Source organism: Pseudophryne corroboree, chromosome 3 (assembly GCF_028390025.1).
Source record: "Pseudophryne corroboree isolate aPseCor3 chromosome 3, aPseCor3.hap2, whole genome shotgun sequence".
Lineage (NCBI taxonomy): Eukaryota > Metazoa > Chordata > Amphibia > Anura > Myobatrachidae > Pseudophryne > Pseudophryne corroboree.
Window position 1 is genome coordinate 436,512,544 of NC_086446.1, and position 18,199 is coordinate 436,530,742.

The 18,199-nt window shown below is 44.5% G+C and overlaps 1 protein-coding gene across 1 annotated transcript in view; it reads left to right on the plus strand.

Moving 5' to 3' along the window:
* The window catches only part of MFSD11 (major facilitator superfamily domain containing 11), a 162,755-nt gene that overhangs the window by 85,110 nt on the left and 59,446 nt on the right, over window positions 1-18,199 (plus strand). Inside the window, exons 9-12 of the mRNA XM_063960439.1 lie at window positions 1,165-1,205; window positions 1,289-1,354; window positions 17,459-17,584; window positions 17,716-17,890. Of these exons, the coding sequence (XP_063816509.1) occupies window positions 1,165-1,205; window positions 1,289-1,354; window positions 17,459-17,584; window positions 17,716-17,890 (408 nt within the window). The remainder of the gene's footprint in view (window positions 1-1,164; window positions 1,206-1,288; window positions 1,355-17,458; window positions 17,585-17,715; window positions 17,891-18,199) is intronic.

The following is an 18,199-nucleotide window of genomic DNA, read 5'->3' on the forward strand; positions in this document are numbered from 1 at the left end:
CTGTGTGAGTTTGATCCCGCAAGGCGAGTTCACAGCAAATTTGCAAATGTGCATTGCGAGTTACATTTTCAGATCAATTCTAAACTCAAATTTCTATTTAAGAGTAAATTTGCTTGTTTTTGTTTGCACTAGAAGGTGAAAATGTATGGAAAAATCATTCTTTTAAATTAAAAATGTCGGGACTTGCTTCAGAACCCCTGGACACCCTCCTTATGACTAATTAGTAATTTGGATGTTTTCAATTCTCTTAATTGGGCCAATAATTACATGTTTATTTGTTTTAGGGGGTTTTTGGGGTGGGGGGAATAAATGGCCTCCAATTACCCCCAAATCAACATTTTTGTTAGTTTTATGCACCCCAAAATTAATGAAAGTATTTAATTCAACGAAAAATAGCTTTTTATCATGCTTTTATTTTAGATTATTTACAAAAAAAAAAAGTGGCGTCAAATGACCCCTATCAATCATCATTATTTTTTATTTTACCATTAAACAAAATCCATAAGCTTTTTACATTAGTCAACTTTTTTTTTAAATGCACATATCAGAAATTTGATGCCTTTTTTTTTTTAGAAGTGTCCATTACTTTTTGCCCACTAACAGCCTTCTATATGGCCTTACTAATGAAGTTGTCACTTTTTTGGGGTCCAGGAAGGTCTCCCCATTTCGTCATGCTCTGTTCACAGTTCGCTCTTTGGACAAAATTCGCACAACCTTCCTGTGAGTAGTACGAATTGGCATTTATAATTGACTTGTGCTAATTTTAGGTTTACGTATGAAGACGAAGTGTGCGAGTTTAACCTAGGAGAGCTTGTCTTCTGCAAACTCGCACTTAATTGAATTCCCCCCTTTGTCTGCAAACAATGATACCCAGATTAAACTGCCTATGTTTGTGTCTGCAGTTTAGTGCCGGTCATGCCTAGAAAATGACTGGTCACTTATTCCTTTGTCACAATCCAGTCTTACTACTAATTGTAGAATACAGCTTCCCTGATAGCCATATTTAACAGGCATTGGGGCATCATTTTATATCTTGTAAAAAAAAAAAGAACACTTTAGCAAATAGTGCTCCCTCACATTTTCTCTTATTTGTCCAGCCATAAAGGCCCTGTAAATGTTTTGTGAAATGGCTCTTCCTGAATCTTTATTTTCCCTTCAACACAGGTTTTCACAAAGCAAAGGTTCTAAAGCTGTGGAAGCCTTTGGTAAGTGTCTGTAAATTCTTTCCACAGTTGCTTGGCCAAAAGTAAGCCTCTGACCTTCCTCATTCCTTGTGATCTCTTTGCAGTAAAATCTTTGAAGTTGTCGATCACAAAAGAAATGCTACTGCTGAGTGTATCCATGGCATATACAGGTAACAATACAGAAGAAGTGGGTGGGGTTTACTCTGTGTTAGGTGACATGTTTTCAGAAGCTAGTGACCTATGTGATGCAAAATGCCCTATTTTATTAAAGGACAGAGAAAAGTTAATGGTGAGCTTTTTAGTATATTGTCAATGAAACACTCATGGGATGAAAACTTGTGGAATATATGTCAAAGTTCCCTTTTCTGTAAGTTGGATAGAGATGACACAAGTCTGTGACCATGTACTGAAAACTGTGACTGGTATAAAAGTGCTCGACCTCTGGGTTAGTTACTACACTGTGACTCATAGAATTTACTGGCAATCTAAATCATACTTTATAATTTTTTTCCAATAAAATTAAAAAAGAACACTGTATAAACCTTTAAAAATGTGCCTAGTGGTGTTAACGTTATAGAGACCCACATATATACACACACATTGGAGGACTGCAGGTGGGTAAAGGGACTAGCAATGTAACAAATCCTGAACCACAGATTGTAGCAGCCATTAAAAGGCTTCACTGTGCCACCAACGGTTCCAGGGCTTTTGTGCAGCTATGACAAAACCTTGCAAGCCACACTCTTAGTCAGGGGGCTGAAATACCCTACTGTATAGGGGCATGAAGGAAATGTAGCATTTTTACATATTTTTAGTGTACATACTTTTGATACATTGTTGTATTAAGTAAAAATTAATGTAAGTGCTGTGCTAAATGTTCCATTTATATGGACAAAAGTGTCTTAGGGGCCTATTTATCAAGATGTTTTTTTAATAAAAATTTGTGCATCCAGGCTATGTAACAACCTAATACAGGCGATCTCACAGAAATCTCCTGCAAACGGCTAATTACCGCTGGAGGCCGCAGTCCCTATTAATGTCAGTGGGGACTGTGGTCTGACCCCCCCTATGTACCAAAATCCAAGAACGCAAAGCTGCAGTCTTGCCCCTAGGTACCGCATTCCAACAAGCAAAGCTTTTCAAGTTTGTCCTTTTGGTTTATGCCATATGCATATGGAGGCATCCTCTTAGGTGAGGGATTTTGTGATCCCTCTGCGGCAGTCTCTGTCCAACTCTTAAGTCTGACTCGTGTTCATTTCCCAGGAGGAGTCTTTTAAAAATGTGAATTCCTACATATACAACTGACAGGGAGCTCTACATTTAGTACATAAGAGGGATAATGGTGTAAAAAATGATCTCTTCTGTGATGTACAATGAGAAAAAATCATGGTATTTCCATGATTTTTACCACATATGCCCTTAGGAATACTGTTTGTCTTGCTGTATTACAGCGATAAAATCATCTGCAACTTTTTAATGAATGCTCTCAGACTCAAAGCAGCTGAAATCAAAATATATTATAGAATACAACCAGTACTCAATGACCTTAAGGAACGTGAGAATACATATTGAGGAATTTTTTATTGTGTATTAACTTTTTTTATACATTAATCCCATGATCAATTGTTGAATGTTTATGCTTTCTTTTCAACCAGATCTGGTAAAATCCCAGCCGTTTCCAGCTACTTCAGCCTTTTTGTCAACATTACTAAGACATTGGGGGGTAATTCAGAGTTGATCGCAGCAGCAAATTTGTTAGCATTTGGGCAAAACCATGTGCACTCTAGGGGGGGGGGGGGGGGGGGCGCAGGTATAACATTTACAGAGAGAGTTAGATTTGGGTGGGTTGTATTGTTTCTGACCAGGGTAAATACAGGCTGCTTTATTTTTACACTGCAATTTAGATTTCAATTTGAGCACACCACACCCAAATCTAGCTCTCTCTGCACGTTATCTGCCCCCCCCCCCCACCCCCCCCCACCACCACCTGCAGTGCACATGGTTTTGCCCAACTGCTAACAAATTTGCTGCTGAGATCAACTCTGAATTAGGCCCATTGTCCTAGAGGTTTGGTTAAAAGATTGTGGGACGATAACCATAAAAATACAAAAACCTTGACATACTGGAACTTGTAGTTCCACAACGGCTGTTTCATGCACTGTTATTTTATAATTAAAAAAAAATAATAGATAATGGGTTACTTACAACATCAATGATTATCACCACTTACAGGCCAATCATCCCCTACAAAACTATTGTACTTTGCTAACATAAAGCAATATACTAAAGATTTCAGCCAGCAAGACAGCTATAATATTTCTTTTCTGGAACATTGCTTGAATAGAGAATGAGTCTGTGAGCCTCAATTTCTCACAGCCATTTGTTTTAATGAACACGTAGGAGTTTGTGTTAGCTTACCACAATAACCTTTGCTTGGGGATAAGCTGCTGAAATGAGATTTAATGGAACACCGTAGGATCAGGAGATTGTTTGAAAACAGAGGCATCCAATAGACTGGGAAGATCCATTTCTGTGCAATAAATGTTGATATTCACAATCTATTACTTGCTATTTGAAGATTACAGTGGAGACCTAAATTCTTATTTGCACTGAATTGAGGAAAGCTGGCAGTCTGATATTATGTGGCTTTTTATCTTTTTTCTTTTGTTGTGTTTTGTGCTAATATTTCAATGGATGCCCTAATACTTCTTTTCTGTGGCTTCCTGACAACACTTTCGTGCTACCCTTTTTTTTTTTTTTTTTTTAAAGAAAATTATATGGCTGAGTGTTTTCATCTTTCCCTACTGCAGATTCATCGCAAATGGTGGTTTGTATTTGATTGTGTGTAAGAGCTTTAAGTTGTTTCCTGCTGTATATATTTATGTATGCAGATCCGCAGCTGGAATTGTATAGTAGTCATCCATCCCCTCATCTAGAGAGAAAGCACTCAAGAGTGGCTAATAGCATTTTATGCACCACTATAAATGCGGAAATGTGCTTATGGCTTTTTTTTTTATATATAATTTGTATCTTTTTTTTTTTTTTTCTTCTTGTAGTGCTTGTATACAATTATTGCCAACAATGTGGCAAATTTGCTTAGTTAAACTCGCACTCTTCGCCTTCATGCGTGCACCCAAGATTCGCACAATTCATTTAGAGATGCCAATTCTCACTACTCGCAAAATTTTGTTTGAAATGCAAACTGGGAAGTGAGCATGAAAAAGTAGGGAGACCTTCCTGGACCTCCAAAAAGTGACAACTTCATTAGTAGGGCCATACAGAAAGCTGTTAGTGAGCAAAAAGTATTGGACGAGTGGTGGCTCCTCACATTTAGTAGCTTCTGCCCCCGTGTCCAGAGAGGAGCCAGCCAGCCCTGGATCCTGGCACCTGCGCAATGGGCCTGGCACGTGCAGACGCCGTGGTGCGACTGCGCATGTGCAAACCCCCAGTTTCTATGAACTGCACCGACTGCAGCCCATAGAAGCAGGATTGGGCTGTGTGAAAGGCATGGAGTAGTTTCCTACTGGAAGCCAGCTCTCTGCTTATCACAGCCGGTCTGGCAGTCCCAGAGGGAGGGAAGCACCTTCCAGTGGGACTGCCTATAGTGTCTGTGACTGACAGGTGTGACTTCCAATGTGAAGCCAGTGCAGTCACGGACTGCATCTGTCTTCACTGATACTGAGCTGGGTGACCAATTTTATCTGGGGGGCTGCAGTTGTGCATTTAAAAAAAATAAATAAGTTAAATAATGTAAAAAGCTTTACGAAAGCAATTATTAGTTTTCTTTAAAATCAAGTGGTTTTTTTTTATTTTTTCCAAGAAAATGAAAGGAAAAAGAAAAACATTGCAATAAACATTACAGGTAAACCATTACAAAGACAAATTTGTGCTATTCATAGAACTCCTCTGTAAAGTAGTGTTGTCGTGTGAATACCGAGCAGCATCCACTTCAGTCAGAATAATCTTAAACAACTACAGGGGAAAACAGACAAAATAAAATACGTGCTATATTGCGTGAAGGAGAAGAGGAGTGTAGAGATGGCCAACCCGCGACAAGAGCAACACATCACCTCAGACAGTATCTATGACCAATATTTAAGATGAGGGGTCAATAGAATACTGGGAGTTTTCTTTTTCATCCACTAGGGGTCACTGGAGTACTCTTGGGATATGGACGTCTTCCGCAGGAACAGGGCACTGAATATTTAAATTTAGAACACTCCACCCCTCCATATCCCAGAGTACCTCAGTGTTTTTTCTGTGCTCAAGTAGCAACAGGCTTATGTGGCTCAGTCCACAATTATTTTGAATATTTTTATTTTTTTGTTGTTTTTTCTTTTTTCACACCACATCCCTTTCCCCCTTCCAAAAGGCCAGGGTCAGGGATAGTGGAAGCTGCTACAAGCAGCTGTGGCGTGTCGGTCCTCACTAAAAGAGCACCCTCACAGCCAGAGCAGACATCCTGCAGAAAGGCTGGCCAGTGCTTACAGAGAAGCCCCGTCGGAGCCTCACCACAGGAGTCCAGGTATGTTGGTCGGGGCGGTCAGCTCAGGCTGCCGCCCCACTGTGTGGGGACAATGTTTTCTTTACATACTGCCTCCGCCCGGCCGCCGCCGCTGCTCAGAGCCGCTTCAAGCTACTGCGCTCCCCGCCTCCCGCTGTCTGTTCTCCAGCGCGTACCCGGCTCCCGCTGGCCGCCCCACATTACCACTGCCCGCCCTGGCCGCTTGGTTGCCTCTACCGCAACGGAGCATACAGGGGTGGGGGGGGAATCACGGCACCATTACAGGCTGCAAGCAGCTGCACGAGGGGGGACAAGCAGCAGCAGTATGCTAGGCTGCAGGGATAATATACATAGGATTTTGATACAAGGTTATATATCAGTTTAAAAGATTATAACCTGTACTGTGATTATAAGTGTAAGCATGGCAGCCATTTTAACCATGCTTCCTGTGTCTTCCTGTTGTGATTCCAGAACGTTCCAGTACTACATCTCTACTCCACCGGAGGCGCAGGGGTGTTAGTGGGAATTTGGGATCACATTTCATAGTACTGGCCACGTGTACTGCACTTGGCCAGATATATATATATATATATATATATATATCACACACACCTTAGTAGTATTTTACTGAGTCGTGCAATTATCTGTCTTTGTATATTGTATTGTCTGTCTCCATAATGAGTAAGGCACCAGCAAAAATTAAAAAGCAGGTTCACTGCAAGGTCTGTAGCAGTGTGTTACCGGATGGATCTACCACATGTAAAGTATGTTTTGTGGATTCAGTTACGAATACAATTTCTGCTCCGGTTTTAAAGCCAGTTTCCTCCCTGGACCCTCCATGGGAAATGCTAGCCAATGTACTGGCTGGGTTGCAATCAGAATTGACCGCCGCTCGACAAGAGCGGGAAGCGGCAAGATCTGAGTCTAGGGTGAGACCGCCAGAACTACCGGAGGCGTCTCAGCCTTGCAAAAGGTCCAAATCCATTTTGGGTAGACGGGATAAATTTCATATGTCTTATGATTTACCTGTTTCGGCTATGTTCCATTCTGGCGATTCCATGCCAGACCTCACGGCACAAGATGAGGGTGAGGAGGGCGTAGTGGAGTCAGATAGTGATGATTTTAACAGCCCAGGCATTGATAATCTCATCAGAGCGGTGCGTCAGTCTCTGAAGTTTACAGAAACGGGGGAGCCTCTGACAAATTATGAAGTCATATTTACTAAACGACAGCGATCTCCAGTGTGTTTTCCTGTTTCGGAGTCTCTTAATTAGATGTTAGTAGAAACACGACAGAATCCAGATAAACGGTTTTCTATACCTCGCAGATTTAAGTCTAGTTACCCGTTTCCAGACTCAGTGACATGTACATGGGAGAATCCACCAATGGTTGATTTGTCGGTGTCGAAACTTACAGAGAAATTAACCATACCAGTGCCAACTGCTACTACGCTTAAAGACCCTTCAGACCGCAAAATAGAAACTATGCTAAAGTCCATGTATGTAGCAGCAGGAGTGCTGCTCAGACCTGGGTTGGTTGGCATTTGGGTCACTAAGGCGCTCATAGTATGGATAACAGAACTCAAGTCTGCCTTACATGACAATCACCTTATACTTCTTGCTGATCAAATGTGTGAGGCTGCGGAGTATCTATGTACAGCTTCTACTGACATCTGTCAGCTCACTTCTCGCATTTCATCGTCACTGGTTACAGTACGACGAGCTCTCTGGCTGCGCACTTGGCAAGCGGAGGCAGAGGTCAAAAGAGGTATAGAGGCGTTACCTTATGGTGGCGAGAAGTTGTTTGGTCCTGAATTGGACAAATGGATCTCTGAGGCCACGGGAGGAAAGTCTGTTTTCTTACCATTGCCTCCAACGGTACCAAGACGGAGGTACTCTGGACCTGCGTTCAAATCCTTTAGCCCTGCGTTCAAATCCTTTAGACCTCAGCCCTTTCGCGGGCGTGGCAGAGGAAGGCGGCTTTCGAAGCGCTTCAGTTCGGAAGATTTCACTCACGTCCATTTCAACTGGATGTGCTCGCACAGTGGTCGGGCTCGCATCTGCAGATTCACCACAGGGTGAGGTTGTCGCCACGGGCAATGGTGTCTCTACTCTGGTGGCTCAAGGTACACAATTTAACCGCAGGGAAACTGTTCGGTGGCTGGAATTGGATAATTCTAACGACGGACGCGGGTCTCAGAGGTTGGGGAGCTGTAGTTCAAAATTGTCAGCTCCAGGGTCTCTGGGCGGATCACGAAAGATTGCTGTCTATAAATGTCCTGGAACTCCGCGCAATTTACAATGCACTACGACAAGCAGTACACATGCTTCGGTCTCAGACTGTCCAGGTGCAGTCAGACAACGCGACGGCAGTCGCGTACATCAACAAACAAGGAGGAACGAGAAGCCGCATGGCAATGCGGGAAGTAGCTTGAATCCTCAATTGGGCAGAATACCACCAGGTGATATTGTCGGCAATGTTCATTCCGGGAGTGGTCAACTGGGAGGCGGATTATCTCAGCCGTCGAGATTTTCATCCAGGAGAATGGGCATTAAATCCAGAAGTGTTTCACATGTTGGTCCAGAGGTGGGGTTACCCTCAAGTGGACCTGATGGCGTCTCGCCACAATCACCAAACGCACCAGTATGTGTCCAGAATGAGAGATCCAAAGGCAGTGGCGGTGGATGCTCTCACAATCGCTTGGCCGAACAGCCTAGTGTATCTGTTTCCACAGTTTCCGCTGCTCCCTCTGGTGCTAAAACGGATCAAAAGAGAGTCTGTCACAGTCATACTAGTGGCGCCTCGGAGAACTTGGTTCTCGGATCTCCGCGGACTACTCGCAGACGATCCTTGGCCGCTCCCACTACGTCCGGACTTGTTACAACAGAGTCCGTTCCTTTACCCCAAATTAGCGCGGCTGCGTTTGACGGGGTGGCTATTGAGACCGCACTCTTAAGAAGAGAGGGCATTCCAGAATCGGTTATACCAACCATGTTAAGAGCTAGGAAGCCCGTTACGGCAGCTCATTATTACAGACTTTGGCGTGCCTATATAGGTTGGTGTGAAGCTCTGAAGTTTCCGACATCATCTTTCAAGTTATCCCGTCTTTTGTTATTTTTTGTTAGATGGAGGACTGCGTTTATCTACACTAAAGGTGCAGGTATCTGCGTTGTCAATTTATTTTCAAAGACGATTGGCTCTATTGCCGTCGGTACACACTTTTCTGCAAGGTGTCCTCAGAGTACAGCCTCCATTCATTCCACCTACAGCGCTATGGGACTTGAATCTGGTTTTAGATTTCTTACAGTCTTCATATTTTGAACCCTTACAGCAAGTGGATATAAAGTTTCTCACTTGGAAAACAATTTTTCTTCTAGCCTTAGCTTCGGCAAGGCGTGTTTCAGATTTGGGTGCCTTGTCATGCAACCCACCGTATTTTGGTGTTTCATGATGACAGAGCGGAACTTCGGACGAATCCCGGTTTCTTACCAAAGGGAGTGTCATCTTTTCACATCAATCAACCAATAGTAGTTCCTGTGTTAACAGGAACTTCTGGAACTTTGGATGTGGTGCATGCATTACGCGTTTATGTATCCCGAACGTCTACAGTTCGTAAGACGGATACATTGTTTGTTCTCTGTGATGCTGCCAAGATGGGTTGGCCAGCGTCTAAGCAGACCTTATCTAGATGGATAAAACTGACTATACGTCAGGCTTACCTTCATGCTAGGTTACAGCCGCCTACATCAGTAACAGCTCATTTCACACGTTCTGTGGGAACTTCATGGGCAGCTGGTCGTGGAGCTTCTGCGACGCAGCTTTGTCGTGCGGCTACATGGTCATCAGTGCACACGTTTGTGCGCTTTTACAAGTTTGATACGTTTGCGGCATCAGCATTTAGCTTTGGCCGCCTAGTGTTACAGGTGCCAAACAGCTCTCCCGCCTAAGGGGGAAGCTTTGGTACGTCCCAAGAGTACTCCAGTGACCCCTAGTGGATGAAAAAGAAAATAGGATTTTGGTACTTACCAGGTAAATCCTTTTCTTTGAATCCATAGGGGGCACTGGACGCCCACCCAGAGCAGTTTTACCTGGTTTGTGGTAAGTTCAGGGGATCTTATGGTAACACACTCTCACCGACTGGTTCAAATTATCAAGTTCTGGTTATGGTGTCAACTGTTTAGTTGTCAGTAACGTTATGTGTCAACTTCATTGTTGTCCGTTATGTTATATGTAATAATCCATTGTCAACCTCTCTATAGCTCCTGTTCGGCTCAGTAAAAAAACACTGAGGTACTCTGGGATATGGAGGGGTGGAGTGTTCTAAATTAAAATATTCAGTGCCCTGTTCCTGCGGAAGACGTCCATATCCCAAGAGTACTCCAGTGCCCCCTATGGATTCAAAGAAAAGGATTTACCTGGTAAGTACCAAAATCCTATTTTCTCCATAAACCCCATATCTTATCAAATTTCAGTGGTGAATTTCGTTTAGTATACATAAAGGGTTCGTGAGAAAGAGTAGCATTTACAAGAGCAATCCATTCAGCATATGACGGGGGCGCATAAGCCATCCAATTGCGAGCGATGCATACCCGGGCCAATGCGAGGATTATAGTTACATAAAGATAGGAGTATATTGGGAGGCATTCCCTCAAATCAAGGCCGAATATGCAAATGCGCGGAGTCATCAGTGGAATACGGACACCCGTATGACCGATAGATGTCGTGACATTTTCCCAAAAGGCATTCACCCACGGGCACAGCCAAAGCAAATGCCAGAAACCAGCAGCCGGAGCAGAGCACCTCGGACAGTTATCAGAAGTCGAGCCTCCAATTTTAAACAGACGGGAAGGAGTCCAGTAGACTCTGTGTAAAATATATAATTGTATCTGCTGGAATCTAGCGCTCGCCGAGGCCGCACACAGGGAAGCCAGGATATGTGTACAATCCTCCTCATCAATTTCACCCAAATCCTGCGTCCATTTAGCTCGGAGGGCGGTCAGCCCATCCAATCCAGAGGAGGGAGTAGTACAAGGACGAGACTCTCCCGCGAGAAGGCAAAGTGCGAATTATCTTGTGAACAGGGGATTCAGCGAGTTGTGGAGCAGAGCCCCGCCACTGTGCCGTCAACGCATGCTGGACCTGTAAATAACTAAAAAAAATAACGTCTAGGAATATCATAAGTAGTAGACAGAAACTCAAAGCTATGGAGCACCCCATCCTGATAAAGTTGCCCCATTGCAGTCACCTCATACAAAGTCCAGACAGAGCTACCCTCCAGCCTAAAAAGCTCGGAAAAAGTTACATTATTCCAAAGTGGAGAGCAAGGATCCACAGTGGAATCTCCCAGCAGCCTCTCAGTCGCCAGCCATACCCTACGAGCCTGCTGTAATAAAGAGGGGAGGGAAGATAACGAAGACTCTGCCAGCAGAAACTGTATTGGAGAGAATGAGAGCCCAGCCTTATCTAGAAGAGCCACCGGTAGGTTGCCGTAATCCCCCGGAGCAACCCATTCATAAAGTTGTACCAATTGGGCAGCTAAGTAGTATAGGCGTATGTCAGGCAATCCCAAGCCTCCTTCCGATTTTGGTCTACAGAGTGTTTTATAGGCAATACGGGCCCGTTTAGCACCCCAAATAAAAGAAGCAATATATCAGGAAATCAGCAAAAATTGTGAGGCTGGGATATAGACTGGTGCATTCTGCAGTATATAAAGACATTTAGGTTGAATAATCATTTTTATAATGTTCACACGACCCGTTACAATTAAGGGGAGTTTCTGCCAGATTCGCGACTTGATGCGCAAATTATCAATTTGGGGAGTCAGATTCAAAGCGACAGTCTTTTGGGGAATGAGAGATTTGAATACCAAGGTACTTAAACTGGGTACACCACTGAAGGGGAAAATCATAAGAGGACGGAGGTAACAGAGAGGAACTTAGCGGGAACACCACCGATTTACCCCAATTAATACAGATACCCGAATAAACCCAAAACTCCCGGATCAGGTCTAGGAGAGCGGGTAAGGAGAGGAATACATCTTTTAGAAACAATATCATATCGTCCGCATATAAACCAATTTTTTTCTTCTTGACCCACAACCCTAAGGCCCGCTATATTTGTTGCGTCCCTAACTGCGCAAGCCAAGGGTTCTATAGCAAGAGCAAAAAGCAGTGGGGACAAAGGACACCCCTGTCGAGTCCCCCGCTCTAACAGAAAAGACTCAGTAGTAAAACCATTAACCACAACTCTCGCAGCCGGACAAGAATATAAAAGTTTAACCCAGGACAGAAAATTCGGGCCCATCCCAAATCTGGTAAGGGCCTCCCAGAGAAATGCGCATTCTACGGAGTCAAAGGCACGGGCGGCGTCAAGTGAAACCACTATCGCACCGTCCAACTCATCCCCCGCCAACTGCATGTACGTAAATCGTCTAAGATTGACAGCGGTAGATCTGCCTGGCATAAAGCCTTTTTGATCACCATAAACTATCTCCAGGACCACAGCATTGAGCCGGAGAGCTAAAATTTTGGAAAGAATCTATATATCAGTTGACAGGGAGATAGGACGGTATGAGTCCAGGAGGAGGGGATCCTTACCCGGCTTCGGGATTAGCCCCACCAGCGCCTCCACCATAGAAGGGGGAAGTTTGCCACCCCGCAACAGTAATTCAAATAACAGGAGTTTGGGGGCAAAAAATCCAAGTGGGTTTTGTACAGTACAATAGGGAGACCATCAACCCCTGGGGCCTTATTACTGGGAAAGGACCTAACGGCATTTTCAACCTCTTCCAGCGTAGTGGGCATGTCCAAAAATTGTCGGGACTCGGGATAGAGAAGGGACATCTATTTTATCAAAATAGTCAGATAAAGCTGAGTACGTATATTGTGCTCTGGATTTATAAACATCTAAAAAATAGGTATAAAAGCTAGAAGCTATAGAGGGGGTGTCAGTACAGACAGCACCAGACATACTCAGAATGCTATGCACAGTGGCGGGGGCGTCTCCTGTCTAGCCAAATAGGCTAGAAATTTCCCCGAGCGATCTTCCTGAATATAGAAATCATGGGCACGGAACAGCAAATACCTTTTTGATTTATCAAGGAGTAGGTCCATTAATTGTCTGTGAACAATCAGCCATTCCACCCGATCTGCAACAAGGCCACTGCCCAAATAAGTCTGTTCGAGCCCAGCACTCCTCCTCTCCAACTCCTCCTCCGATTTTCCTGCTAGCTATCTTTAACTGGGCAACTCTGGATATCAGTGAACCTCGCAAGAAGGCTTTATAAGCATCCCACACCAATAAAGCATTATTACCGATAGGATTGTTAGCAAAAAAACTCCTCCCAAAGCGCAATCAGTTTATAGGCAGCACCCATCAGGGTCAGCCAAAAGGGGTTAAACTTCCAAAATGACACCCCTCTAGGTATATCGAAACATAAAGACAACAATATAGGGGAATGATCAGATATCCCACGCGATAAATAACTCACTGAAGACACGCGGGGAAGTAGGGAACGTGTGAACAATGCCATATCAATACAGGAAAATACTCCATATGAGCTAGAGAAGCAGGAAAAACAACTGACAGAAGGATTACGCAAGCGCCACACATCCACAAATCCAAACTCAGAGATTAAACGTGCAAAGGGGGTGGGTCCAGAAGCCGCGCCCCGAACAGCAGGCCTCCATCTATCTGTAGCCTCATTCAAAACAGCATTAAAGTCACATATGCATATAGCTGGGGCAGAGGGAAACTCCTGCATGAAGGTGCATGCCTTCACCAAGATTCCAGAGTTATACGGGGGAGGTATATATATAGCAAGCAGCACAAATGCGGAACCCTGTATCGTGCCAGCCAAAAACACATAACACCCTAGTGGATCAAGTTGGACCTTAGTACAGGCAAAAGCCAAACGTTTATAAATCAATATGGAAACCCCCCTAGAATTGGAATGGAAAGTGGAGTGAAATGCCCACCCCACCCAGGGTTTCTTAAGTGAAAGAACTCTGCTGCCAGTAAGGTGCGTCTCCATAAGACAGACTAGACCAGGGTTCTGGGACTTAATATATTTTAGAACTAGGGAACGCTTAACCCCATCTTTAAGGCCTCTAACGTTCCATGAAAAAACATTTACCATATTGACGTATAACACTCAAGTATGACAACAGGAGGCCATCGGTACTCCAGCGCGACATTGGCCATCCCCCACGCAAGCACAGCACAAACATAGCACAGCACGTTCAGAGCAACAGCACAATAAAAACACATATAAAAAAAACACATAACAATAATAGTAAGAAAAATAACAATACCCAACCACCCCCTCCCCGCATACCAACCCAAGCATAGGTACACCTAATCCCAAACATTATATCGACTCTAGAAGAGAGTCAAATTAAGTAAGAAAAACTATTTGCGGGGCAACCAAACCCCATAACCTTTAGGACATGAAGTCCCCAGCCTAACGTCAGGAACATGGCAGTAGCAAAAATTCAATAACCCTGGTAAAAGACATTCCTACAAAAACCCAGCACTCAAATAACAGGACATAAATGCTAGAAAAAGAGAAAAGCAATGTATACAAAAAAAATCACACATAAAAGTCTCTCAGGGTGGGACAGCACGAGGTTGAGGTTGTAGATCAATCCAGGCAGATGCATCTCTAGGTGTATCAAAGAAATTAGTGCAATATGCCGGACACCACCCGAAGACGAGCGGGATATAGCATAGAATATTGTAGCTGAAGATTACGAAGCCGCTGTTTAACCTGCGTAAACTGCGCGCGGGACTTCTGGACCTCAGCCGAAAAGTTCTGAAACACAGACACCCTCTGACCGCCATGCTCCAGCGGGGCTTTAATCCTAGCAAGACGTAGGATGGTATCCCTGTCCTTGTAATGAAGAATTTTAGCAATGAAGGTCCTAGGCGGTGCGCCCAGATGAAGGGGACGTGTAGGAACACGGCGGGCCCTTTCAATAGCAAACTGCGGAGTAAGCGAATCCTTGCCGAATGTGGATAGCATCCAGGACTCCAGGAATTGTTACGGTTGAAAACCCTCCGCCTTTTCTGGTAGGCCCACATTATTCCGTCTGAGATGCCCCTCGATATCCGTCAACTTAAGCTTGCACGCAGACATCTCCGTTTCCAGGGAAGCGAAACGGGCGGGGACAGGTGTACAGGAGTCTTCCAACGAAGAAATGCGGTTCCCTGTCTCCCCAACTCTATCCCCGAGTTTCTGCATATCTTGGCGTATAAGGGAAATGTCCGTATGAACTTCCGCCACTCTATCCACGAGCCGCTTCTCAGAATCCGTAATGGCTTGCAACAGTTGAGACATAGTAAGCTCAGCAGCCTCCGCCATGCTGGACAAGGGAGAAGAGGAGGGGGCCAGTGACGATGCAGGAGAAACAGGAGTGCGTTCTACGTGAGCAAATTGCGCTAAACGAGCCGCAGCAGAGGAGTGACGGTTATGGACCATCAGGGTTATAGGACAGGGTCCAACAAACAGAAAGTATATTATAAATTTCAGGCCAGGCGGAGATGTAGAAAGGCAGAAGGAAGGCACATGTATACCAGCACCAGTACAGGAGCATGCACTGTGACAGGTGTGTCAGCGGTGAGTTATGCAGCCCTGGAGCACAGAGGAGAAGGGGGTGGGGGAGTAGCAGATGCAGGAGAGGGACCAACAGCCCGCACAATCCCACAACTCCAGTCACAATTTACAGGAGAGACCTATAATCCCCAGCAGTGCCACAGAAACTTTCCTCTCTCACAAGTAACAGGGGCAAATATAATGAGAGAGCAGGTGACCCCCACACAGCAAAGCCCCACAGCAGTCCAGGCAGAGGGAAATACTCCCCCAGGCAGTGGAGGAGAGTCAGAGCGACCCTCCAGACAAGGCAGGCAGCTAGGCAGCAGTAGGAGTCTGGGCGGGAGCAAGTCCGCTCTCACCGCCAGTCCCAAGATGGCCCCCGCCAGCCACTGACACTGTGTCTCTCCAGCAGCAGTTCCGGCACCAGGGGGGAGACAGGGCACAGCTCTCCCAGGACAGCGGGAGCCGCAGAGCACGCTCCGGGGGAGAACCGGGTCCTCAGGTCATGCAGGCAGGAGCACAGAGCAGTATGGCGCCCGGCAGGGAGACACAGGCGGCGGCTCCGCAGCGGGGATCCAGCACAGGAGGGCTCCAAATCTCCAGGCACTCACGGCGGCGGGGTCCGGCGGTTCGTCCCACAGGTACCAGCGGGGCAGAGCAGGCCGGTTGGGGGGCACAAACAGGGCCACGGACCCGGGCAGGAGAGTCACAAGATGGCGCAGGCTGGGCCCGGCCAGGGAGGCACAGCACCCAGAAATGCCACCAGCAAGGTAACAGGGCATAAAATCACCCTGCAACACGCCCCAGAGCGGTCAGGGGCCCTTCAGAGTGTAGTGTAGAGTCCAGTGGACAGTCGCCCAGGGCAGCAGGATATAGTACAGGAGTATGTAGGCTGGGGAGCTAGGAGATCACGTCCTACACCATATCCAGCTAGCCCACGCCCCCCAAAAGCAATTATTTTTAATTAAGATAAATACCTTCATTCATTTTGTGGTGTATGAACTAACAAAAAAGTAGATTTGGGGGTAATTTTTTGTAACCCCAAAAATGACATGTAAATATTGACCCAGTTAGGTTAACTGAAAACTTCCAAATGTCTAGTCATTAGGGAGGTGTCCAAGGGGTTTTGAAGCAGGTCCCAACATTTTTACCTTTAAAGTAGTGATTTTCCCTTTCTTTTTCACCTGATCAGGGGTGTGTGAACAAAAAAAGGGGGCTTTTAATCTAAATAAAGAAATGCGAGTTTGGCATTGAATTGCAAATATAATTTGCAGTGTGAATTCGCCTTGCAGGATCAAACTCTTACCTAATTGAATCCCCCCTAAGTGTCTTCTAATAGAATCTTTTAAATGAGGTTCAATCTTCTACATCCGAGTTCTTAAGTTCCAGGTAAGAATGGGCAAACCTAGATACAGTTGTTCATAGTAGGGTATTCTGATTAATTTGCTCTACGTTTGAAAGTTGCACTATTGAACCTTTATTCGTCCCACCCATGTTGATATCTCTTGCAGCCCACAGTCTGGAAACCATTTATAAATATTTTCTCATTGTGTATTATTTTTCTGTTGTCTCCTGTATCACCAAAATCCTAAAACTGTGCAACCAAGTTTCAGTTCATTACTAGTTCACACTGTTTATGGTTCTCAACTTCAGTCCTCATAGTAACAGTGTATCAGAGCATAAGTACACTACACACTGGCATACCACAGCGTAACTACATAGCAGAAGTACTAAACCATAATATAATGCCACAGCCCAGGTATGACATACCCTAATAACTTCTCCTTTTTGTAATTTATCTTTTTATATATCTTAGTGGCAAGCTTAATAGTTTATACTCTGCATGAGGATGCATTCTAAAAGGGAGAGCAGAGGTTCCCAAATGCGGTCCACACGGCACCCCAATCATGGTCCTGGTTTTAAACATATCCATGCCTCAGAACAGATGGTTAAATCAAAATGATTGAGGTACGAATGAAGTTACCTGTGGCTGAGCATGGATGGATATACCTAAAACCTGGACCATTGGGGTGCCTTAAAAACCACATTTGGAAACCTCTGGGCTAGAGGACACATCACTGGTGAAGCTATATGGGAGATTTAGTTCCATGATAACAATGTTTGTTTTTAATGTCTGATAAGTGTGTCTCATGCAGTGTTTTCAAAATGTCTTTTCAGGTTTTGAGCTCACCTTTTACTCCGGCGTGTTTGGCACATGTATAGGGTCTATAAACTCGTTTGGAGCAGATGCTAAAAGCCTAATTGGACTTTCTGGAATATTTGTTGGACTTGGAGAAGTTTTAGGTTGGCTTTTCTTATTTGGTTCTTTGCAATTTTAAGTCCTGCAATATGACCTCAACAATTTTTTTTAACCTATTAATTAGCCTGTTTATTCTTATCAACTAGATATAAAATTCTCCATGTGTTCTATACAGGTGGAGCTGTCTTTGGATTGCTCAGCAAGAACAGTCGATTTGGCAGAAATCCAGTGTTCCTTCTGGGGCTTGTAGTTCATTTCCTGGCTTTCTACCTGATATTCCTCAGTGTTCCAAATGATGCACCCATTGCCTCAGGTGATGGAACCTACAGTCGGGCATTCATAGATCCTAGGTATTTACCACTGTTGTGTTTTTAATGTACATATATATCTATATTTATATACACAGTGCATCCAGAAAGTATTCACAGCGCTTCACTTTTTCCACATTGTGTTATATTACAGCCTTATTCCAAACTGGAATAAATTCATTTTTTCCCTCAAAATTCTACACACAATACCCCATAATGACAACGTAAAAAAGTGTTTTTGAGATTTTTGTAAATTTATTAAAAATAAAAAACTAAGAACCACATGTACACAGCCTTTGCTCAATACTTTGTTGATGCACCTTTGGCAGCAATTACAACCTCAAGTCTTTT